Genomic DNA, 25,234 nt, shown 5'->3' on the forward strand with positions numbered 1-25,234 from the left:
CTGTGCTTCCAAGAAGCCACTGAGTTTTCAAGACTGTAATTAACAACAACTTCAAAGAACATGGCAACATTCTCACATCTCAGACTCAATCAGCTCTGCTTACAAGAATGAAGAGAATTATTAGAATATTTGAAGGATTATATTTGAGGATTATATTTGAGGATTATATTTGAGGATTATAAAACTACCCTAATTAAATTTTTGCTGTACCAATATTTATTTCTGTGAGTACTCTACAAATTGTATTAGAGCAGAATACAACTATGATGTTCTTTCCCCTTCCACATGCCCCATTTTGTTTTTAATAGTTGACTCTTCTCAAATATAAAATGCCAAAACATTAACTACAAGTTAATTATAACTATAAGGGATATGATTGGGGGTGCTGTGTTGTCTTTTTTGTTAGCTACATGACTATAAATATATGAAGGGAAGTTATATGGAAAAGGAAATAGACTTGCTCTGTATAGTCCCAAAGTTAGTTTCTCTTAATCCAACTTTCCTCTCACCCACTCTCAAATTTATGTTATGTTAACTCTACTTGAAGAAGTTAAGAAGTTGGTATATTTTAAGAAAGTATGAAAAAATGTTTAAAGTAATTTCACTTAAGTTATTTCATATGCTATATTAGAGGAGTTATAAATACTCAACACTGTTCTAATGTATAGTATAGACATTCATTTCTGATAATACTTGGTTCTCTTAAAAACAGACCAAATAGAAAATTTATTATTTTTGTTATCTTTTGTATTCTCTGGATGAAGTGACATCTTAAAAATTCATGCTGTTCAGTTACAGTTCTGTTAGAAATGTAAGATGTCAATTGGTCATTTCCTGAGACTTTCCACTCCAGGAGTGTAATACAAAAGAGTTTTGGTTGAGAGAAGAATACATTCCTACAACTGTGGCTGTTACATTATAGCATATTGCATTAGCTTTCTGGAAATGTTCTGTGAGGCTTGGAACTTAAGAAACACCAAGTTCAAGTTACTTGAACAGTATTTATTTAGAAAGATTTATTCTCCAGAAGGCTGTGGAACGAACTTTTAGTTGATCAGAAGAGATGATTGAAGTCTCATAAAATATGTAGATGGCAAGTGAAATTTCTTGAACTTCGAGATTGAGAAGCAGGTTGAAACGAAATGTCTGAAGTATGCTATTTTATTTAAAATTTATCTTTTTTCCATTATGGTATATGCATGTTTTTGCATGTGCACATATACACATATACATACATATCTGTAGACACATACTCAGAAAATTTGGAAAATATAGAAAATTAGGAAGAAGGAAAAAGAAAAACTCTTCTAAAAAGCTCCCAACTATAGACATCAGTTGTTAACATTTTTTATAGTAATTTTTCTGTGGATAGATGGGTTTTGCTGTGGAGGGTTGGAGGGGTAGCGGTAGTCAAAAGTTGTGATCATAATGTATATATAGTTTTATATCTGTCTTCATTTAATATTTTAATGAAAGTATTTCCTATGCTGTTACATAGTATTTGTGAACATATTGGCTGTATATTATTCCTTTGAATGACTATAACAGTTTTTCAACTGTTTCTTATTATCAGGCTTTTTAGGTTATTTGCAATTTTATGATATTATAAATGACTCAAAGTATATTTTTTGTCTATGAAGATTTTTTCCCCCTTATTTTTGTTGTTTTCTTAGATAGATTCCCAGAAATAGGATTTCTAAGGGTATTGAGATTTTGAGAATGAACATTTTTAAGACTCTTGATAAATAGGATTTCTAGGGGTAATTGAGGTTTTGAGAATGAACATATTTAAGATTCCTTTTTCTTTTTTTTAATTGGAGTATAGTTGCTTTGCAGTGTTACATTATTTTCTGCTGTACAATGAAGTGAATCAGCTATATGTATACATCTATCCCCTCCCTCTTGGGCCTCCCCTGACCCCATCCCACCCATTTAGGTCATCACAGAGCACTGAGCTGAGCTCTCTGTGCTATACAGCAGGTTCCCACTAGTTATCAGTTTTACACACGGTAGTGTGTGTGTGTGTGTGTGTGTGTGCGTGCGTGTGCGTGCGTGTGTGTATAGGAAAAAAATCTTCCTAAAAAAATCATATATATAAAATGCTTGTACCAGTCTGTGCTCTCCTGTGTAAAGCTTCTGTTAAACTGCATCCTCACCAGCATTAGTTATTTGTTTACAGAAAGAACTTGGCTAATTTAAGGTGTAAATTTTGTTTCTAATAATTATTGCTTGATTTTCTTCTCTTGTGGGGAATGCTGGGTGAGAGGCAGGCCAAATTAGTAAGTCCCAGGGGAACAAGAAACAACTTCTGGGACTGAGGCCCTGTCTTGGAGTAAAAGTCAGGCTAATGAGTTCAAACTAAGACCTGATCCAAGGGAGCCAGTTGAACCATGGGAAGCAGATCATGGAACTTCAAAGAGGAGAGGAGGAAGCTCCGAGTGAGCACAGCCAGAGCTCATATGTAGGAATACCCAAGAAGGGCCAAACATTGGTACTTGACGGAGTCCCAGTGTGGCTCCCTCTGGGGGATAAGAGTAGTCTTCTTGGAGAGTGGTAGAAGGAGATCTGATAGTATAGGTTGGGAGGGAGATTTACCTTTATTCTTTATACTCTTTTATGCGATTGGAAAAAAATGCTGTTACTTTTACCATGTATATATTTCTATTTCAATGAAATATTAGTTTATGAAAAAGAAGAAATCAGGAAAATCACATTTCTTTGCTTATTAATAAGGTTACATACTTTTCATATATTGTTTTTAAAATTTTATTGAGATGTAATTGACATATAATATTGTATTAGTTTTAGGTATACAACATTTTGATTTGATATGTATATGAATTATGAAATGAATACCACAATAAATTTAACTTTCATCACCACACAGAGTTACAGCTTTCTTTTTCTTGTGATGAGAACTTTTAAGGTTTACTATCTTAGCAACTTTCAATTTTACATGGTAAATTAACTGACTGTAAAAAAAAATGTTCTTAAAAAAAAGTGTTCTTTCTAAATCCTTCTGCTGTCTTAACTCTTGGAGTGGTATAGGTAGAAGGCCTACTTAGTGCTATATAGTACAATATTCTATGTTGTACACAATGCTAGAGAGTTGTGTGAAATTTTATAGTAAGAAGTTTCAGACAATTTTAAAGAAGTATTTCTAATTTATGCCTGTACTTTATCCTTTTATTGATTGAAAATTTTTATTAGAAGCTTTATTTTTTAAAAGAAAAATTTTTTCCCTTAGAAGATTTTTTTCCCTTTCATTATTAGGCAGTGATGGTCCCAGGGCTCATTTGCTAATTTGCTTATTTCCCTTGTTCTCTCCCTAGCGCTGTGAACCTAGTACATTGTTTCCCAGCTTTTTTCATATATTGGTGTCAGTGTGAATGAATTTGCTTCAGTATGGCTGAGAAGCCTTGTTTTGAATAAGTGAGATGTGATTTGCGGGTGAAGTGAGTTAGGCTTCTGAAAAAGTTATCCTTTGCTATGTTGCTCACATAAGGAGCTGAGGATTGGTTGTGCTTTTTCAAATCTGCGGGGCCATTGATTTGGGAGTATAATGTGCGTGATGGAGTGTATTGGTGAGAGAGATATGGGAAGGTTGAGGGTCACATGAACAGGAACATCCCTCAAGTCAGGCAGCCTGGACAGGGAGCCAAAGTGAGGAATCAAGAATTATCGCTAGGGCTTCCCTGGTGGCGCAGTGGTTGAGAGTCCGCCTGCCGATGCAGGGGACACGGGTTCGTGCCCCGGTCCGGGAAGATCCCACATGCCGCGGAGTGGCTAGGCCGGTGAGCCACTGCCACTGAGCCTGCGCGTCCGGAGACTGTGCTCCACAACGGGAGAGGCCACAGCAGTGAGAGGCCCGTGTACTGAAACAAACAAACAAACAAACAAAAGAATTATCGCTAGATGGGAGACAGGTTGTGACTACAAAGAGGCAGATGCCAATTCTTTGGTTAGAAACGGATATTTTAGTGACCTGAATGGGGGAAGGTTGTCAGGTTTACATTCTACACTCTCGGTTCTACACTTGAGTATCCTCAGAGTTATTAAACCTCTCTAGTTAACCAGTCTTGGAAAAAGCACTGCTGTGATAACCTTCCCTGAACTGCTTCATAGGTGTCTGGTGAGAATGAATAAAGTTTCATAATAGTAGTTAATTCTTTTGCTTTTGTCTCTTTTATCGTATTATATCACTTTCTCCTGATGCATTTTCATTACTCTTTTCTATGTTAGTATATTATGTGTCCTGTGCCTATTCTTCTTGACCATCCACATTTCAGATTTCCTCTTTCATGTATTACCAAAAATAAGCAGAATAAGAACTTTGTGCACAGAGAGAGAAACTTATTTTTCTTCTTTTCATAAAGAGGCCTCTTAATTTATGCTCTCTCACCCTTTCCTTGAGGAAGCTTTGGGTATTTTTCTCTATCTCCTACTCAAGAGAGTGGAAAACCCCAATATCCTGCATTGTTAGACTTGTTTTTAAAATATCCTTTAGTCTTAGGAAGTGATCCCAAAAATCTTGTATATCTTCAGGGTTCTCGCCTTTTAGGCCAAGTAGTTCAAAGCACAAATTACTTAATATGTAAAAGTGGTCAAGTAGCAGTAGTAGAGGACTTTTTATCACTGTAAGCATGTCTCTGCTTCCCTTGATGGGAATGTTTTTCAGCTAAATCATTTCCCAGTGAAGTCTGCATTGAATGGCCAAAGAGGTCAAATGCATTTGCATGTATTGGGAGGTTGTATTTAATGGAAAGGGACTGCTTGGCATGTCTTTACTATGCATTTAACAATTAGATTGAATCACTTGAAATGAATTCAAATTGGTAAGAGGTGTTTGCCAGCTTATATGCTTTCATAATTTAAAAAAAATTTGTGGATGTAAGCTTGTAACTTGTCAAATAGCTAAAGAGAAATGATAGAATTAAGAGTTTAAATTGAGGCAGCTAAAGCTTTTTCTTTTTGTACTGGAACAAGGACTTGAAAGGAATACTTGACCAGGAAATGGAAGATTGTGTGTGTTTCCTATTTATCAGTGTTTAATGATGATCTCTGAAGGAAATGCATAGTCAGCTATATAATGATCACTTTAAGTTCTATACTGTGTTGTTATATCCTTCTGTGGTCTTGAGTAGCCCCAAAGGACCTCAGGCTCTTGACGTCCAGAGGTTTGCCTGTGAGGACTTTGTACTCTTTCTGTCCAATCACTTCATAGCAAGGGCCCTCTGTCCTTCAGTGTAGGATGCTGAAGCTCTTGCTTTTTCCTCTGTTCATCAGTCTTCATTTGGATATCCCTTAAGACCTATCTTTCCTATAAGTTTAGTGGTGTCTCCATTGTCATTTAGTCCCTAAATCAACCCACGCAGTGGAGCAAAGTAATTACCATCCTTTTAAAGGATGCATTTCTTTACCTTTTGTTTGTTTTCTTTTGATAGAAGACTTTTCTGGTGAGATTGATCATGATATTAATGAATGTGTCAACATTTGGAAGATCTGTATAACTCAGTGAATCAGTATTTTCTAAATGATCAATGCATGATACAAAGTCATACACGAGTAAAAGCTTCATTTAAAGTATAGGATAGACAAATGGAATTTAGGGTAAGAGTATGAAGTGTTTATTAATATAGTTTTATCCTACTGTATAACACAGGGAACTACATTCAATATCCTGTAATAAACCATAATGGAAAAGAAAAAAAAGTAGTTTTAGATTCCACATTGCAACTAACCTTTAAGAAACTGCCACTTGTTGAGTTTTGGTGTAGTATCAAAGAAGAAGATCCAGAATTATTTGAAAAGGCTATTAAAATACTCCTCTTTTTTCAAAGTACATATTTGAATGAGGTTGGATTTTCTTCATATACTTCAGCCAAAACAACATATTGCAACACTGAATGTAAAAGCACATATGAGAATCCAGCTCTTTAATTAAACCAGACATTAAAGAGATCTGCAAGAATATGAAACAATGCCATGCGTTTCATGAGTTTTTGGGAAAATACAGCTTTTTCATTAAAAAATGTTCTTATGTTAACATGTAGTAGGATTGTTATTTTAAAATGAATTAATAAATATTAAAAAAATTCTCAGTTTTCATTTTTAATATAGTAAATTTAACCCATATAATTCATATATATAGAAGCTCCTTGGGGTCCTCAATACTTGTTAAGAGTGTAAAAGGTTCCTGAGACTAAAATGTGTAAGAACCTCTGCTGTGGTGCTTAGGCAGGGACTTGGAGTCAAATTGCTTAAGTTTGAAACCGAGTTTTATTGTTTAATAGCTCTGTGATCTTGGATGAGATACCAAACTACTTTTGGCCTCAGGTTCCTCACCTATAAAATGGTATAATAATATAACATAGGTTGTCATAAGGATTAACTTGAATATACGAAAAGTTCTTAGAACTTCTATAGTACTCAGCAAGCTATATAATTACTCCCTGTTGAACATTCGTAATGTATTGCTGTTTTCCTTTATAGGTGCTAAATTTCTAGATTTCTGGAGATTGGGTGTTTTGGGGTATTGACCTGGTCTGTTATCAGTAAAGTCCCTGATATCCTTAACTTCTCTACCCCTTTTTCTTCTAAGTCAGTGGTTCTCAACCTTTGCTACATGTTGAATCACCTGGGGAGCTTTAAAAAACAAACAAACCAACCCCATTACCCAAGATGTACTCCAGATTAACTCAGTTAAACCAGAGTCTGGAGGTGGGCGTAGGGCCCAAGCATTAGTATTTCTAGGTGAGTCCAGTTTGAAGATTGATGACCACCACTCTAAAGCCTGAGCATTCAGACCCTCTACCCTGAGATTCTGTCTTTCCCTGCATGTTCTCAAGCGAATTGTAGCTGATTTCTCTCTCACCTCTTGTATCACTGAACTTGGAGGGGTGGTAGGTGTTCATGCTCCTCAGTGCTGCTGCCAAGGAAACATCATTCCCTTTTCCCTGACCCCACCCCCAGCCTTGAAACTCAGGCCCTCAGGCAGTGGGACCCACCACCCCCTCCTTGTTGTTATCTAGAGACATTCTTTCAAGATTTTAGCACATGGCTCACTGTCATTTTCTCAGCACTATTGCTCTTGCCGTGACTCCAGGTGATTTAATATTCATACACATGCTTCTTCCAACACGCAGGCCTCTCAGTCCCTGACCTCCTTTCCTCTGGTGGTCTCGTCCTTCCTTCACCTCCTCGCCAGGCACACGCTCAGCCAGGGCCTCATCAGTACCGCTGTAGATCACCTCCATCATCTCAGCTGCAAACATCCCATTCTCTGACCACGCCTCGTGTCTTTCCTCTTTTTAGCATCTCAACTCCAACAATTCTTCCAGCTCACCAGGACCATGGGTCCTACCACCTTTTCACTAACTCTCACTTCCCTTATGAACTTACTTTGCTTTTTCCTGGCTTAACGTCAGTGGTCCATAATTATGATCATTCTTTTGCAAACCCTCTAAGATCTCTTGCCCCTCTTTCCTTTGTACTTACCTGTCAAAATCCCAACCTTTGTTAAATCCAGATTCCTCCCACTCCACATTGCACCCAGGCAAGGGAATTTATGCTAATTGGTCTCACTTAAAACTCATACCTCTAGGGCTTCCCTGGTGGCGCAGTGGTTGGGAGTCCGCCTGCTGATGCAGGGGATGCGGGTTCGTGCCCCGGTCCGGGAAGGTCCCACATGCCGCAGAGCGGCTGGGCCCGTGAGCCATGGTTGCTGAGCCTGCGCGTCTGGAGCCTGTGCTCTGCAACGGGAGAGGCCACAACAGTGAGAGGCCCGCGTACCGCAAAGAAAAAAAAAGGCATACCTCAAGCTCAGTGGGGCTTTTGGTGCTAATTGGAACGCCTCCTCCATTTCCCCAGTCCATTTATTCCTCCCCCATTTCCCCAGTTCATTTATTGTTTATTGCTCTAAATGACTATTTCACACCTTCTTCTTAAACTTCCCATATCCCCTCCTTCTTCCTCAGTCTCAGCTGATGACCTTATTTTAAGGAGAAAACGTAAGCTCCCAGTAGAGAACCACCACGAGCTCTTATCAGCACTTGGGGCAGCCTGCCTGCATGTGTACTCCTAAGCTGGCCTCTTCTCCTGTACCTACGGATGGACTCCCTGTGCTCATTGCTCGGGCAACCCTCTTGGAGGTCCCATCCCTACCTCCCTAATCGTCATCTTCTCCGGTGGAACCTTGCCCCACCTCCCTTTACATCAGCACGTTCCCCCCTCTATGGGGATATTCCATCAAGCTGTAAACATCTGAGCACAACTTTTTCTTGACCCCGCATCTGCCTCTGGTTACCAGTTTGAATTGTCTGTATTAGCTGTCTGCAGTTTCTTTCTACTCATCCTATCTTTAAACCTCCACAGTCAAGCTTCTGTTTCACCAAAGTAGCACTTGCTGAGCAAACTATTGACCTGTGTCAATAGACCCAGCAGTCAATTGCCAAGCCTCATGTTACTCTCAACACCATTTGACCCAGCTGATCACTTCCCTTTTGAAGCCCTTCCTTCATCACTTTTCAGGGATGCATGCTTTATTTTTCTCGGTAGCATTTATTACCATCTGATATTGTTTATTATTTATTTTGGCCCACAAAAATGTAAGCTCCTTTAGCAAGGACTTGGCTTGTTCCTGTCACTGCCTAGAACAGTGGCTGATACAGAATAGGTACTTGATAAGTATTTGTTGAATGAATGAGAGCTTAACAGCTACTATATACTTACCAGATCTTTCCCAGCTCCTTTCCTGGTCATAAGCTATCAGAACCATTCCCTTCTTCTTTTTCTTTGAACTTTGCATTTCCTAATTGTATTTTCCCTCATCTCTACTCCATTCCTATCTTTTTCAGGCTGAACCACCACCATTGTGCTTATATTTCTGTGGGGTGCTAATGTTTACAGAGCATTTATTTATGTCTGGAATTACAGATGCACATGTTCTGTGGATCTGAGTTGAATGACATTAGCTTTTAATGCTGAATTTAGGTGCAGAGGGAAAAAAATTAAAATTATGAAAGACTGTGAAACAAATTCAGTCTTCCAGGGCTAAAATTATGGTCTTCTAGGATGTTTAGGTTTCTTGTTTTGTTACTACCCTACTTTACACATTACTATTTCTGCCTACCCATGGTGGAATTCTTCTTGATTTTCTGCAAGAATTTTTAGAAGGCAGGAAAAATCACCAAGCCCAAAAGACCCTTCTAACTTCAGCTCTGAGTTTATCATAAATTAAGAGTAGTCTGTTTCCCTATTAGACTGTTGGTGGGAATGTAAATTGATTCAGCCACTATGGAAAACAGTATGGAGGTTCCTTAAAAACACTAAAAATAGAGTTGCCATATAATTCAGCCATCCCACACCTGGGCATATATCCAGAGAAAACTCTAATTTGAAAAGATAAACTCACCCCAGTGTTCATAGCAGCACTATTTACAATAGCTGAGACATGGAAGCAGCCTAAGTGTCTGTTGGCAGATGAATGGCTAAAGAAGATGTGGTACATGTATACAATGGAATACTACTCAGCCATAAAGGAGAATGAAATAATGCCATTTGCAGCTACATGGATGGACTTAGAGATTATCATACTAAGTGAAGTAAATCAGAAAGAGAAAGACAAATACCATGTGATATCACATGTGGAATCTAAATTATGATACAAAGAAACTTATTTACAAAACAGAAACAGACTCACAAACATAGAAAACAAACTTATGGTTAACAAAGGGAGAAGGGGGTGGGAGAGGGATAAATTAGAAGTTTGGGATTAGCAGATATATATTTTTTTTATATATATATATAATATATATATATAAAATAGATAAGCAACAATCCTACTGTATAGCACAGGGAACTATATTCAACATCCTGTAATAAACCATATGGAAAAGAATATGAAAAAGATTATATATACATATATGTTTAGCTGAATTCCTTTGCTGTACAGCAGAAACTAACACAACATTGTAAATCAACTATACTTCAGTAAAAAAAAAGAGTAGTCTGTTTCTCTTAGATTTTCCTTATTCTTTTTCTCTATATTGATGTGCTAATATGATACTGGATTTGTGTGAAAATGCATTTGTTACTGGTCTTTTATTTTTGGCTTCTGCAGAACCTTGCCTCCTGGAATCCATCAAATCCTGAATGTCTCTTACTTGTGGTGAAGGAACTTGTGCAACAATATCACCAATTTCAATGCAGCCGCCTCCGTGAGAGTTCCCGCCTCATGTTTGAATACCAGACGTTACTGGAAGAGCCGCAGTATGGAGAGAACATGGAAATTTATGCCGGGAAAAAAAACAGCTGGGTAAGGTTTTTTGAGAATGGGAGAAAAAAGGTCACTTTATCTGTAATAGAATAAAATAATCAATTCAGACATTCATTAATAATAAATCCTGGCCATTTCCTTAAGTAAACATGATTTAGGTTGCCCGTGTACTTTCTCAGTCTCACATCCGCAGCCCCTGACTTCTGAATATCTGCGGCTGTGGATGTGAGACTCCAAATTTTACAAACTTCCCAGGCGATATCCTTGAGAAACCAGATAAACATTAATGTCTTTTCAAAACTCTGAATTATGAGACAGTATATAGTATCCCAGTCAGATGAGAGGGGTCAGTAACTCTGGAGGTAGCCAGCTTATATGGATCCTTTTATAATTTCTTTACATTGTATGATCCTTTAAAAATGCAAGTCAGAGTGTATCACTCCTTTGCCCAGCACTTTCATATCCCTCTCTTCTCTCATAGTAAAAGCCGCAGTCTTTCTAGAGGTGTAAAAAAGCTCTACGTGATTCCTGTCACCACCATCCTCCATCCATCATTCCTTCTCTCTCTTCGTCTCCCACTTTCCTGTCTAAAAATCATCAGCTCCAGCCTCTCTAGCACCCTTGCTGTGCTGCAGACACACAAGATATGCTCTTGCCCTAGGGTCTTTGCATAGCTTTCCCATTGTCTGGCATATTTCCCCTGGATATTCACAAGGCTAATATCCTTCCTCCTTAATGTTTTTATGCATGTGTTATGTTCTCAGCAATGCCTATATTAATACCCCCATTCTTTTTTTTTTTTTTTTTTTTTTTTGCGGTATGTGGGCCTCTCACTGTTGTGGCCTCTCCTGTTGCAGAGCACAGGCTCCGGACGAACAGGCTCAACGGCCATGGCTCATGGGCCTAGCCGCTCCGCGGCATGTGGGATCTTCCCGGACCGGGGCACGAACCCGTGTCCCCTGCATCGGCAGGCAGACTTGCAACCACTGCGCCACCAGGGAAGCCCCCCCCCCATTCTTTTTAAACAACTTTTTTTAGGTATAATTTTGATACCATAAATTAACCTGTTTTAAGTGTAAAGTTTAATGGTTTTTAATAAATTTGCCAAGTTGAGCAACCACCATCAATCCAGTTTTCGAGTGGTTCCATCACCCCAATAATATCCCTCATGCCCATTTATAGTTAATCCTGTTCCCACCCCCAGCCTCAGGCAACCAATAAACTAGTTTCTGTCTGTATAGATTTTCTTTTCTGAACATTCATGCACAGGCATACTTGGGAAGTATTGCGGGTTTGGTTCCAGACCACTGCAAATAAGCAAATATCACAATAAAGTGAGTTACACGAATTTTTTGGTTTCCTAATGCATATAAAAGTTATGTTTACACTACACATAGCGTAGTCTATTAAGTGTGCAATAGCATTATTTCTATAAAAAACAATGTACATACCTTAATTAAAAAGTACTTTATTGCTTAAAAAATGCCAAATATTGTCTAACAACACAGAAGGTTTACAAACCTCCAACTTATAAAAAATGGAATATCTGAGAAGGGCAGTAAAACGAAGCACAATAAAATGAGGTATACCTGTGGTGGAATCATACAATATGTGGTCTTTTATGACTGGCTTCTTTTACCTTACATAATATGTGTGGGGTCCATCCATGTTGTAGCCTGTGTCAGTACTTCATTTCTTTTTGTGGCTAAGTAATAGTCCATTTGATGGGCATACCACATATCCATTCACCAACTGATGGGCATTTGGGTTGTTTCTGCTTTTTGACTGTTATGAATAATGCTGTATAAACATTCATGTGCAGGTCTTTCTAACATCTCTTCTTAAAATTGTAACTTGTACACCCTCCCCCGACCCTGACCCTACTCTACATTTTTTTTTGCATTTCTTTTTAACAAACTATATAATTAACATGTTGTATTCGTTATATGTTGCCGCATAAAATAATCATACCAGAATTTAGTGGCTTAAAGCAATAGCATTTATTATCATAAATTTTGTTTGCCAGGAATCTGTGTAGTCCCTCTGTTTGAGGGTCTCTCACAGGCTGCACTCAAGGTACTGGCCAGGGCTGTAGTCACTCAAGGCTCAACTGGAGAGGGATCCATTCTAAGTTCATTCATGTATTTCTTGGTACCGTTCAATTCCCTGTGGGCTGTTGACCTGAGGGTCTCAGTGTAGTGCTGCCTGTTGGCTGGAGGCTGCCCTCAGTTCCTTGCCTCTTCTTAGGGCCTCTCCACAGGGCAGCTCATAAAATGGCAGCTGGCTTCACCAGAGCGAGTAAGCAGGAGTGAGTATGTGAGCAAGACAGAAGTCACAGTCTTCATAACCTAATCTCAGAAGTGACATCTCATCAGTTTTGATGTATTCTGCTTGTTAAGTCCAGTCTACACGCAGGGGAGGCATTACATAAGAGTGTGAATACCAGAGATCACTGGGAGCCTACCACACTTATTATGTTTATTGTTTGTTTGTCTCTCCCCAGCGGAATGTAAAATTCCACCAAGGCCAAGATCTTTGTTCCATTCACTGGAAATATAGTAAACGCCTAGAACAGTGCCTGCCATATTGTTTACATTCCGTAAACATTTGTTGAATGAATGAATTAATAAACTCTAGTTTATTTAAGCACAGAATAAGTTTAGGTTCCCTTCTCTGTGTTAATTCTTTTAGATTTCACTTAGTCTTTCTTTTCTTAGGTTAAATATACCTTTCCCCTTTTGTTCTTCAGCTCTTTCTCAAAGGACATGTTTTCCAAGGTTTTATACATGATTAACGCCTTTGAATTAGTAGGACTAAAATTCACCCTTGTTACAAATCATCTTGTGTTCAGTTCAAGGTTTTTTTGTTATTTTGTAAATTTATTTTGCTTATTTTACTGTGGTAAAAGACAAAATGAAATTTACCGTCAACCATCTGTAAGTACACAGTTTAGTAGTGTTAAGTATGTTCACGTTGTTGTGCAATAGATCTCTAGAGCTTTTGCATCTTGTAAAACTGAAACTCTACCAATTTAAATGCTAATTCCTCTTCCCTCCAGCCCTTGGCAGCTACCTTTCTACTTCCTGTTTCTATGATTTTTTGACTCCTTTGGAGACCTCATATAAGTGCAGTCGAGCAGCATTTGTCTTTTTGTGATTGGCTTATTTCGCTTAGCATAATGTCTTTGAGGTTCATTGGTTCATCCATGTCGTAGCATGTGACAGGATTTCTGTCCTTTTTAAGACTGCCTGGTATTCCATTGCATGCATATGCCACATTTTGTTTATCCATTCATCCATCAGTGGACATTTGCATTGCTTTCACCTCTTGGCTATTGTGAATAATGCTGACTACACATGGGTATGTACAAAGATCTTGCTTTGAATTCTTTTGAATATATCCCCCAGAGTAGGATTGCTGGATCATATTGCTAATTCTATTTTTAATTTTTTTTGTGGAATCTCTGTACTGTTTTCCATAATGGCTGCACCATTTTACATTTCTACCAGTAGTGCAGAGTTCAAGGTTTTAAACTATTGTTTTGAAACTTTAATCTGTTCGTATGGATAGTAAGGAAAACTTTATTAAACTTAGTGTATCCTCTAATCCCAACATTTTTCTTATTAAAAAATCAACTTGGTTGTCCTCTCAAAAGAGGTGTTAGGTTAATTTGACATGACTTCTTGGTGAACCTGTCTGTGTTGTCTTTAGTGCCGATAGATTCCTTTAAAGACATGATTGGAATCACTGTCAAACTAATTGGTCTTTAGTTTTTAGGATTTTCCTTCCCTCCTAATTCCCCCTTTTAATATTAAGGCTGAATTTAGGTATATCCAGTTTTATGGTACCATTTCTGATCTAAGAATTTTTAAAATTATGTTCATTGGCTCAGCTAATACTTGAGATATAGTTCTTCTGAGTGTAGAAGTTTAAATTCATTTAAAATAGCTAGGTAGTTTGAATTTATAGTATATTTAAAACTTCTCATTTAATGTTATTGATTCTCCATTCTTTAAACCTACTGCTGCTCCATTTGCCCCAGTTTATTTTGATATACTATTGAGTAATTTGTAAGCATTAGGGCAATGATTATGGACTTAGGGGAAGTAAAGAAACTGAGAATCCTGTAACAAGGCAAGGTGGACAATTAGAGGTTAAGCTTGCAGCTGACCAGCCCTAGGGAGGGCCCAGTGGAAGCAGGAGCCGAGACTCTAGAAGTAAAAATATAGGCATGTGAGTGAGTTCCTGGTCTAGAAACAGGGCATAAAGGTGAGTCTTGCAGGATGAAACACATTTCAGCATGGCATGCTGGTTCAGGAATATGTTAAAGGACAGCTTGCTAATGGAATACAAATCCAGACCAAGAATTTGGGTGACAAACACGGGACCCTAGCAGAAAGAAAGCAGTTTGGTTTTGAGCCAAGATTTTTTGAATCAGGGACTGTAATAGTTTCCTATTGCTGCTGTAACAAATTGCCACAAACTTGGTAACTTAAAACAACACAAATTTATTATCTTACAGTTCTGGTGGTCAGAAGTCCGAAATGGGTCTCCCTGGACTAAAATCAAATTATCGTCCAGGCTGCGTTCCTTCTGGAGGCTCTAGCGGGGGACTGTTTCAGGGCACTGAAGAAACTGGCTGATGTGCTTCAGAGATGTTATCTTTGAGAAATTATGGGGAAGCAGAAAGGTCCTAGGGATTGTAGAAAGCAAAAACATTCTGGAGATTTTTGAAAGAAATTACCCTCAGGTCTTTAGGTGGATGATTTGCATACATTTAAATAAGAATGCAATAGTCAATTGGAACAACAGCTGGGTAACTAAGAAACAGTCATGGCAAACTTACTTTATCCTTTTAAGGAAGGTGAATATTATTGACTTAGATTATCTAATTTTCAGTAAAGCATTCAGTTGTTCTCCCTTAGTATTCTACTGACTGTGGGCTCCTTTCTTAGTTGTCTGAATCTATGGAAGAGCTCCACATAAAAGATTGGCTATACCTTTTGTCAGCCATCAGGTGTTTGTGGAATGTCACAGGGCTTCTCCTTTGACCCCGTTTCATTGTTTTATTAGGTTATTGAAAGGCATGCTTTTCAGTTTTTCTGATAACACAGAGCTTGAAAAGATAATTATTATGAAGAACTACAGAATCAATATTTAAAATTATTTTTATAGTTATATGCACTGGAATGCTGCACCATACCTATAAGATATAGTTTAGTAGGGCTAAGCTGGTATAGGACTGATATGGAAAGTCTGCTATGCTAGTTGGAGTAAAAAAAACAGTCCTGGCTTTTGCTCTTGAAGGTGTTAGAATCCAGTTAAGTCTCAACACATATTTGTAAAAAATGAAATAGCAATGCTGAACAGATTATCTCAGATGGAATGGACTGCCTGTACGTGAATTCAGAAGAAGAGCCAATCACTGAGAAACGGAGTGACTAAGGAAAGTCTTCACTGATGAGCCAGAACTGACCTAGGTCCTAAAGTAAGGTGGACGTAGACAGCACTATAGGAAGAGGAGGTCAGGGGGTTATATGGTTGCAGAAAAACTTAGAGGCATAGCATATGTGGGGGACAAGAATTATAAGCATACATATGACTGTTTTACTGATTAGTAAATCATATCTATTATGTCTTTTTGGACTATTGAAGCAAGAGGACATTTTAATATGAAAAAAATTGATATAGGAAATAAAATATGAAAATTAATATATTCTCTAAATAAAATATTATGAGTCAATTTATTCTTCCTGGGCTAAATGTGAATCCATGTATTTAGATTCTCCTGATTCCACTAGTCCATCTGATAAATATTTTCTGTAATGAATCCAAGACTGTGCATAATTATTGAATACCTTTGGATTACAACATCCTGTGTTCATTTGAGAGGATGGTGACTTTTTGTTTTCGTCTTTGCATCACGGAGTTTTTCTTTCTGGAACATGTGTTTACGTTCTTAACCTTCCATTTCTGCTCTAAAAGTAAGAGGCTTTTAAAAACCTGCTTTTAAAAAATGCCTCTTCCATTTTACTGTCAGCTGGCAAAAGGAAAAATTTAAAAACCATGTAGTAGAAAGAGGGAGAGGGCTCTGATCTCTTGTCAGCCTTCTGACAAGCATATTAATTTGAAATACAGTGCTGCCTCCACACCACTGCAGACACTCTTCTTTTTCCTCCTCAATTTCCAGTTAGAGGATTTCAGCAAGTGCACATTTGAAAGTAAACATTAAAAAAACAAACAAACAAAAAACCAACACAAACTCTTTATTAATTCTTTACCATGGTCTTTTTATGAAGTCATCTCTCGTATTGCTTTGTCCATCTCCTTTAGTAAGTAGAGTTTCGAAGATTGTATTCTTAGTCTATGCTGGTTTTATAATTTTTAGTAAACACCAATTTTTTTTTAGTTGGGAGAAAACAGATGATACATTGGGATGCAAGCTTACCTGTTCAGAATGAACAATTCTAATGTACCTGCATGATCAGAATCATTTTTAAAAGACATATTAAAATATTTAATTTTAAAAGATATATTAATTAGTTATAGATTCACAAGAAGTTGCAAAATAGTACAGAGAGGCCTTGTATACCCTAACCTGGTTTCTCCCAGTGGTTATTTTTTACATAACCAAGAGATTGACATTGGTACAATGTATGTGTATGCCATTTTATCACATGAGTAATTTCCTGTAACTACCACTGCAATCAAGATACAGATTACCACAAAGATCTTCCTCCTGCTACTTCTTTGAACAGAGTTATTAAGATTAGAATTTTAATTTCAATGAATGTCACAATGTAAGCTATAGGTGTTAAAATTGTATATACTGTTTTGCTACAACATATCAAAATAAAGGTACATTATAAGTTTTCTCAATGGGTAAAACCTAAAGTCTCACTTTATATTGTATCTGTCAGCTGCCTTGTCAGCATTTCCTGCATGTGTCTGTTATAGCTAAAGAACCACAGTCTGTTAATGGTAACAGAGTGCAGTAAGCAAATTTGTGAATTTTTCTTTGGCCTTTTTTTTTTTTGTGGTACGTGGGCCTCTCACTGTGGTGGCCTCTCCCGTTGCAGAGCACAGGCTCCGGACGCACAGGCCCAGCGGCCATGGCTCACGGGCCCAGCCACTCCGCGGCATGTGGGATCTTCCCGGACCGGGGCACGAACCCGTGTCCCCTGCATCGGCAGGCAGACTCTCAACCACTGTGCCACCAGGGAAGCCCCTGGCTTTTGTTTTAATTCCCAGAACTCAAAGTTAGTTTATCATCCCTAATATTTTGATTAAAGGCATTTGTCTTTCCTGTTGTGAAACGAAGGTTTTGAGATGTTCTAAAGCCACATATTTTACATATTAATGATCACCAGTGGGTGATCTGTGAGATAAAACATTTTCTTAGAAACCGATTTTTTCCTTTTGTGGGCATTTTCTTAATAATGATAACATGTTGGAGAATGTGAAACAATTCCCCTTTTTTGTTGTACTTGACCACAAATCCCAGTAAGATTTTCAAAATTTATGGTTTATAAATTAAACTCTGGCAACATTTAAAAATATGAAAGGAGCCATTTCATGATAGCTCCTCATTTGAGTTAATGACTTGATGCTTCTGTCACCCCATCTTGCTGTGATATTACATTTGAAGGGAAAGTATATGAGCACTGTTAAAAGATAAACTGAGACATATTAAAATTTTTAAGAGTTTATTTGAGCAAACACTGATGCAAGGTGGTTAGGAGCATTCCACTGATTAGAGTTACAGGCAAGGTTTTTACAGAGAGGAGTTGGACGCAAAGCAAGGAAATTGATTGGCTAGAGCTGAAGTGGTTGCATTTTTTGGGAAAAACTAGTTGGCTGTTTGGGATTGGCTGTTCTTCTTAACCTTGAGCCATTTACAGCAATTGATTCTGGCTTAAGTTGGCTACCAAGGCATTAGAGCCGCCTCATTCTTATGGCCTCATTGCTTGATTACTTTTAGAGCAGTGTGCTTAGAGTGTAAGCTCTTCTAGGGCAGAGGCCATGTAGAAATGTGTTGGAGAGAGAAGTGATCTGGGAAGTGGGAGCTTTGGATTCTAATTCTATCATTAGTTGTATTTAAAAAATATTTATTTATTTATTTTGGCTGTGCTGGGTCTTAGTTGCGGCATGCATGCGGGATCTAGTTCCCCAACCAGGGATCGAACCTGGGCCCCTTGCATTGGGAGTGTGGAGTCTTACCCACTGGACCACCAGGGAAGCCCCTGTCATTAGTTTTTGTGTGTGTGTGACTAAAGCTTTTCCCTGTGTCACTTTGCTGGAGATAACTACTCTGTCACCCCAACCTTGACACAAAGATTAAATTAGATCCCCTGTGTGCGAAGCAAACAAAATTAAGCAAACGGTGGAGTTGTGTAATACAAAGTATTATTGTTATTATTATTAGCCTTCTTTTGTATATATATGAAGTAACTTATTATAGTAGTTGCTCAGTAAATGTAGTTCAGTGATTGTTCCTGTCTTATCTCTGAAACTGCTGTTAATCATAAAGTACCATATGTGGACCAGTAGAAGTTGATATCACCAACGTGCAGATTAAGTATGGAAAACAAGGGGAAAGGGAGAGTTACTTTTTAAGAAGGAGAGTGTCGCTTATCTTTCCAGGAGTAGTTTTGGTGGGGTTCTGAGGTTGGGGGAACAGATTTCAGGGTATCAGCAAGGGAAGTGGTGAAGACAAAGTAAAGGCAGTAAGTTCAGATAGTATTTGGAGGAAGAAGGAAAAAACATATTAGCTGCAAGAGGCATGGGTCCCATGTTCATTCCCACTAACCAGGTGACATTTACCAACCTTCCTGTCAGGAGTGTTCCAGGTTCATTAGCATTTGGTAGCTCAGGTAGCTCTTCAGGTATTTGTGACAGGGAGTAACTAACTTAACATAGGAATTAATGTTAATGGAAAAGTATCTTGAACTGTGCTGTCCAAAACAGGAACCCCTGACTGTACATAAGTGACCTTTGAGCACTTGAAGTGTGGCTGGTCTGAACTGAGATGTATGCAAGTGTGAAATACACAGCAGCGTTCAAAGAATTGGCACAAAAAATGATCTTGTTAATAATTTTTTAATGTTGATAACATGTGGAAATGATAATATTCTGGATATATTGGGACATATTATTAAAATTAATTTCACCTGTTTTTCTTTATCTTTTTATTTTATTTTTTAAAAAGATTTATTTATTGTTTATTTAATGTTTACTTCTGGCTACATCGGGTCTTAGTTGTTGCACGCAGGATCTTCATTCAGGCGTGTGGGATCTTTCTTCGTGGCACGCAGGTTTTCTCTCCTCTAGTTGTGGCGTGCAGGCTCCAGGGTACGTGGGCTCTGTAGTTCGCAGCACATAGGCTCTCTAGTTGTGGCACGTGAGCTCAGTAGTTGTGGCATGCGGGCTTAGTTGGGATCTTATTTCCCTGACCAAGGATCGAGCCCAGGCCACTGCTGCATTGGAAGGCAGATCCTTTACCACTGGGCCACCAGGGAAGTCCCTCTTTATCTTTTTACATGTGGCTGTTAGAAAATGTTAAATAATCTCCAATGGCATATGTATATATGGCTCACATTTGTGTATTGCATTCCTTCTCTCTATCTCTCTGTCTCTTGGGCAGCACTGGTCTAGAATGGTGGGAGAGGAGGGCGAGAGTACTCAGAGAGGAATCAGAATAGCTGGAGGGGGTCTGGAAGTGGATGGCCTTTTCACCGCTGGCCACGAGGATGGAGTAGGTGTTCAGTGATGCCAGTCAGCCACAGGGAGCAGGGGATACAGGGGGCTTCTCATCATCCCCCTTTAATTTATGCTACTTGGGAGTTATGCTCTGATGGCATTTGACCTGTGGCAGGGATAAACTTGTGGCTCTCCTTTGGAAGGAGTGTAGCATGGTAGTCAAATCTATAATAGTCACTTCTTGGAACTGTCCAGATTTGTTTGTTTGTTTTTGTTTTTAACCACATGGAACTATTATGAGTTGAGCATTATTTAAAATAAATGATCCCGTGGCAGAGGCTCTCACAATTTTATTGTTTGCGTAATGGAATTTGTTATATTGGATTTTGACCTGTATGTCAGTAGGAGTACTTAGGATCTTGGTCACAGTAGTTTATACCTCAGTTTTTTAGTTTATTCACTAAAAGTAGTGTGTGTGTGTGTGCGCGCGTGTGTGTGCACCTAAATTGCTTTATATCTCCAGACATTTAAAGTAAACATGATAGCTTTTCCAATCTTACTGACTTTTAAAAGGACCTTTATTACTGTTTTTTTTTTTTTAAATATAATACAAGCATCAGTAGAAAATTCAAGTTTCCTTTAGCAGCAGGGCCAGTCAAGTGGAAAAGACCTGGTTTTACGGAAACATTATGAAACATAGAGGGAATCCTTTGCCTGAACCTCGCACAGCAGCGTGTGAGGGAGGGCTGGAATGGTGCCGCTTACTTGCATTTGTGAAGCCACTTGTTTGTTCTGAGTCTTGGGTGCCCCATTTTCGATGGTATTTAGTTGTTGGGAGCACCCCTTGCACAATTTCCTCAGCGTGAGGAGAACCTATGAGTCTCTCCAAAGGACCAGCTGAGTCTACTTTTTAAAGCCTTCTCTCCACGTAGTAAAAGGAAAAAGATGAAGAATCTTGTATTTGATGTGTTCTGTAAGAAAGCCCCTTATACTTTTTTAGGACTTTTGGGAAATGTACATATAACTCAACCCTGCCTCCCCCGATGAGTTTCCTAGTTTTTCAGTTATTTTCAATGAATTTATGCTAACATTAACTTTTTCACTGTAAAAACTGTGGAAATAGTGTTGATTATATCAGGAGGCACCTAAGCCAAACAGAGTTCTTGCTTGGGATTTTGGAGTTAGTTCTGAGAGTGAGACTGGTCTTGTTATGGGTAGCTGGTCTGTAACATGTAACTCTAGGACCTTTTTTTTCTCATATTATTTAGTCAAAAGAATCAGAAAGTGGTAAATAGAAAGTAAGACGAAGCACAGAGAGAGCAGAGATAAGAGACAGAGAGAAAATTCTGGGGGCATTAGAGTCCTTTGAACTGAGGCTGGACTGCTTCTTTTTTTTTTAAACATCTTTATTGGAGTATAATTGCTTTACACTGGTGTGTTAGTTTCTGCTGTATAACAAAGTGAATCAGCTGTATGTATACATACATTCCCACATCTCCTCCCTCTTGCTTCTCCCTCCCTCCCTCCCTATCCCACCCCTCTAGGTGTGGGCTGCTTTTTTAATCTTAGATTCCCTGAGATACCGCATATCTTTTAAATAAATTCTCTTTTATTTGCTCAAGTTAGTTTGAATTAGAATTCTGTCACCTGAAACTAAGAGTCTTAACTTAGTTACCTCCGCATCCTGTAAATATCTCTCTCCAAACATCACACTGTAATATTTTGTTTGTCTAGTCAAGATAGACTGTATTTTGTTGGTCTTAAGATCTCCATTACCCAGCCTGGGACTTGGCATGGTAGGTGCTCAATAAATGTTTGTTGAATAAATGAATGAGTGCATGAATTATGAGCATCTCATTATATACACTTTTAATTTTACTTTTCAAATCCCTTAAAATTTCTTTGAGCGGGTAATATGTTCATAGTGTTCAAAATTAAAGTGTATTAAAAGATATATAGTGAAAAGTCTCCCTCCCATCACTGCCTTGTGTCCACCCAAATCAAACCACCTTCCTTTGCTTCTCCCACCTCAGATAAGCACTGGTGTAGCTTTTACCTATTGTAGTTTTTCAGAGTTTCTTTATGCACGTATAAGCAAATGGTAACATATAGTACATACTTTTTATGGAAATGATAACATATATACTCTGTTTTGCACCTTACTTTTGACTTAATATAGCTCAGAGATTTTTTTCCATATAAGCGTTCCTTTAAAAAATAATTGTATATTATTACACTGAATAATTGAACCGTAATTTATTTAATTTGAATTCTGTTGTTGGGCATTAAAGTTGTTTTGAATCTTTCGCTGTTACAAGTAAGACTGGAATAAATAATCTTGTACATGTCACTTTGCAGGTGTTCCAGTATGTCTGTAAGATAAATAACTAGAAGTGGAATTGCTGGATCAAAGATTATGTGTGTTTATAATTTTATCACCAGAATGCCCTCATAATGTTTATACCAGTTTATTAACCCAGCAGCAATATATGAGAGTGGTTGTTTCTCCACAGCAGTGCCAATCATAAATCAAACATATTTGCAGGTTTCTGTCAGGTTCCACTTTGCATAATGACTGGGTAGCTCCTATTAGACTAATCCATCCACAGATATAAAGCCATGTGCCTCAGGGCACTGGAGAGTGATCAAAAGCAGCAGATACTAGATGGGGGTTGATACTTAGAAGGGAAAGCAGAGCTTATGGGACAAAATCCAAATGTTTAACATGCGTGAAAGAAAGCAGGAAAATATTTGATTAAATAATGCCCAGATATTTCCAAATACGGTGGAAGACATACATTTACAGATTCAAGAATCTCAGCAAACCCCAACCAAGACAAATGCAAGGAAAAAACAAGGCACATCATAGTCAAAATACTGAAAACCAAACATAAGGAGAAAATTTTAAGTGACCACAGAAAATAACACTTTATATGTAGGTGAAAATTATTTGTGTCACCACGAACTGTTCATCAAAAACAGTGGAGGTGAGAAGACAGTGCAGTGATATCTTTAAAATGCTGATAGATTTCTGCCAATCTGTTTGGTGGAAAATGATGTTCAATTTAGTTTTAATTTGTATATTTTTGATATGAATGAGGTTTAGAGTATTTTCATATGTTTAAGAGTCATTTGTATTTCTTTCCTGTTTATCCTTTCCTGTTATTCTCTTGGGCTTTAAATCTCTTTTTCATTAAGAGCATTAGCTCTTTGTGATGGAGTTGAAAATATACTTTCCTCAGTTTCCCAGTTGTCTTTTAACATTGCTGGTGGTGTTTTTTTGCCATCCAGAAAATTTTTATGTTCAGGTAGTCAAGTTTATCTATCTTTTCCTTTGTGGCTTCTGAATTAGAAAGTCATTCTCCACTGCAAGGTTTTATAAAGACATTCATCAATGTTTGCTTCTTTACAGTTTTAGTTTTTACACTGAAATTCTTAATCCACTTGGACTTTTTCCTTATATATGATGTGAAATATGGATCTAAGTTTTATTTAGTCCTTTATGGCTCCAGTTGTCCCACACTATCAATCACGCACTGAATCTTTTTGGGCTTATTTCTGGACTTACTTCCTGTTGCATTAGTCTGTCTGTTGATTTAACACCAGTACTATGCCGCTGTACTTACTGTGTGTTTATATGATGCTTTGTTATCTGGGGTAACTAGCCTCCTCTCATTGCTTTTCTTCTTCACAGTTTTCCTGGCTGGTATTAATTGTCTATTTTTCCACATGGTCTTTTGACTCGGCTTTTTAAAGTTCCCTCAAGTCATGAGCCCCAAAGCCTGAACAGGCCAGGTCTTCTTGAAAATGCTCTCAGAGCACTCTGCCCTTTCATGGGTAGTATTTTTCACAGGTTGTCATTTACAGGAGTGTTATTTTGGATTAATGTCTGACTCACTCACTAGACCGTAAGCTCCAGGAGGGAGGGCAGGGATCGCGTCTCTTTTACTCACTATATTTGCAGTGCCTCGTATAGGGCCTGGCAGATTTTAGGCTCTTAATCTACAGTAATGAATGGATGAATAAATTTTAAGTCTTAAGGTTGAGTTCTGACTCTTTATTACTCTCTCAACGACTGCAGGCAGGTTTCTTGACTAAGCCTCAGTTTTCTCATTTCTAAAATAGGTATAAATGAATTATATCTGCTGAACAGAGTTTGGGAATAATTAAATGATATATCTTAGAAAACATTTTTGTGAAGTGTGAGATGTTCTAATCAGACTAACTTTGGCTTTCCTTCTCACATGTGGTAGATAATTATGTGTTTAACAAGGAGCATCCTCCAGATTTAGGCTATTGGTTGTCAGAGTCTATTTAAAGAATCATCCCTACCAGGCTGTCCAGCTAAAGTTATAGCCACTGTTGAGTATTTCTTAGCTTTTAGCTACCTAAGCAGTAAGAGCAGTCAGTTTCAGATGACAGCTTGTTTGTTGACAGCGAACAGACTCTAAGAGAGGAAATAAAATTTCCCTTTGCAGAGCAACCTGGGTTTGGAATCCATTCTGCACAAGATGTCTACCTGTCACTTCTGAAAGGAGAAGAGAACTATGCCACAGCTGCTATTACCAGAAGAAAAGCTGAGACTTAATAAATTGCCAAAACTCCATGTTGTTATTTTAAGTTACTTGCCAAGGTACTACAACTTGAAAAAGGAACGATGCACTTATTTATTGCTAATGCTGGGAAAATTGCCATTAAGGCAGTTGGCAGAACGGCTGACATTTTAACAGTCATAGGTCAGATAATCTTCTGCGTCTATCCAAGAGAAGATTTGACCAAGGATTGATAAAAAGAAAATCAAACGATTATGTTGACTTGGCTACATCTAAATGTCTCATTTTCGGCTTACAGGAAAGATTGCTATGGAAGCAATCTTTGACGTTGCAACAGAGTGGCAGTAAATTGCTTGAATAACTGTTGAAACTTCAAATATAAAAACAAAGGAAGGGTCACTGTCTGAGGGAGAACTCCAGGAGGATTTTTCACTTGTGTTTCGCTCCTCATATGATGTTTATGGCTCAAAATTTACATTAAGACATGTTTTAAATCACCATTTACTCAGTTTCACAAAAAAAGATTAGCTTATAGGTCACAAGGAAAATCAGTGGCAGAACTGAAAACGGAATTCTAGAACGTTAGTCTCCAACATTTCCAACGCTGTTAGAAACAAGTACTAAGTTTTCTTTATTCTCTCAAAGGCAAAATAAAGAATGTGTAGTAGGCTTGAAAGTTGGAGATGATAAAGCACTTTTTATGGTT

At 38.0% G+C, this 25,234-nt stretch overlaps 1 protein-coding gene across 2 annotated transcripts in view; it reads left to right on the plus strand.

The window, feature by feature from the left end:
• The window catches only part of BABAM2 (BRISC and BRCA1 A complex member 2), a 438,797-nt gene that overhangs the window by 121,390 nt on the left and 292,173 nt on the right, over nucleotides 1-25,234 (plus strand). For both annotated transcript variants that reach the window (XM_082852207.1, XM_082852208.1), the window contains exon 5: nucleotides 10,121-10,315. In XM_082852207.1, coding sequence (XP_082708333.1) covers nucleotides 10,121-10,315 — 195 coding nt within the window. The remainder of the gene's footprint in view (nucleotides 1-10,120; nucleotides 10,316-25,234) is intronic.

Source organism: Leucopleurus acutus (genome assembly GCF_964270905.1).
Source record: "Leucopleurus acutus genome assembly, chromosome: 12".
NCBI classification, from domain to species: Eukaryota; Metazoa; Chordata; class Mammalia; order Artiodactyla; family Delphinidae; genus Leucopleurus; species Leucopleurus acutus.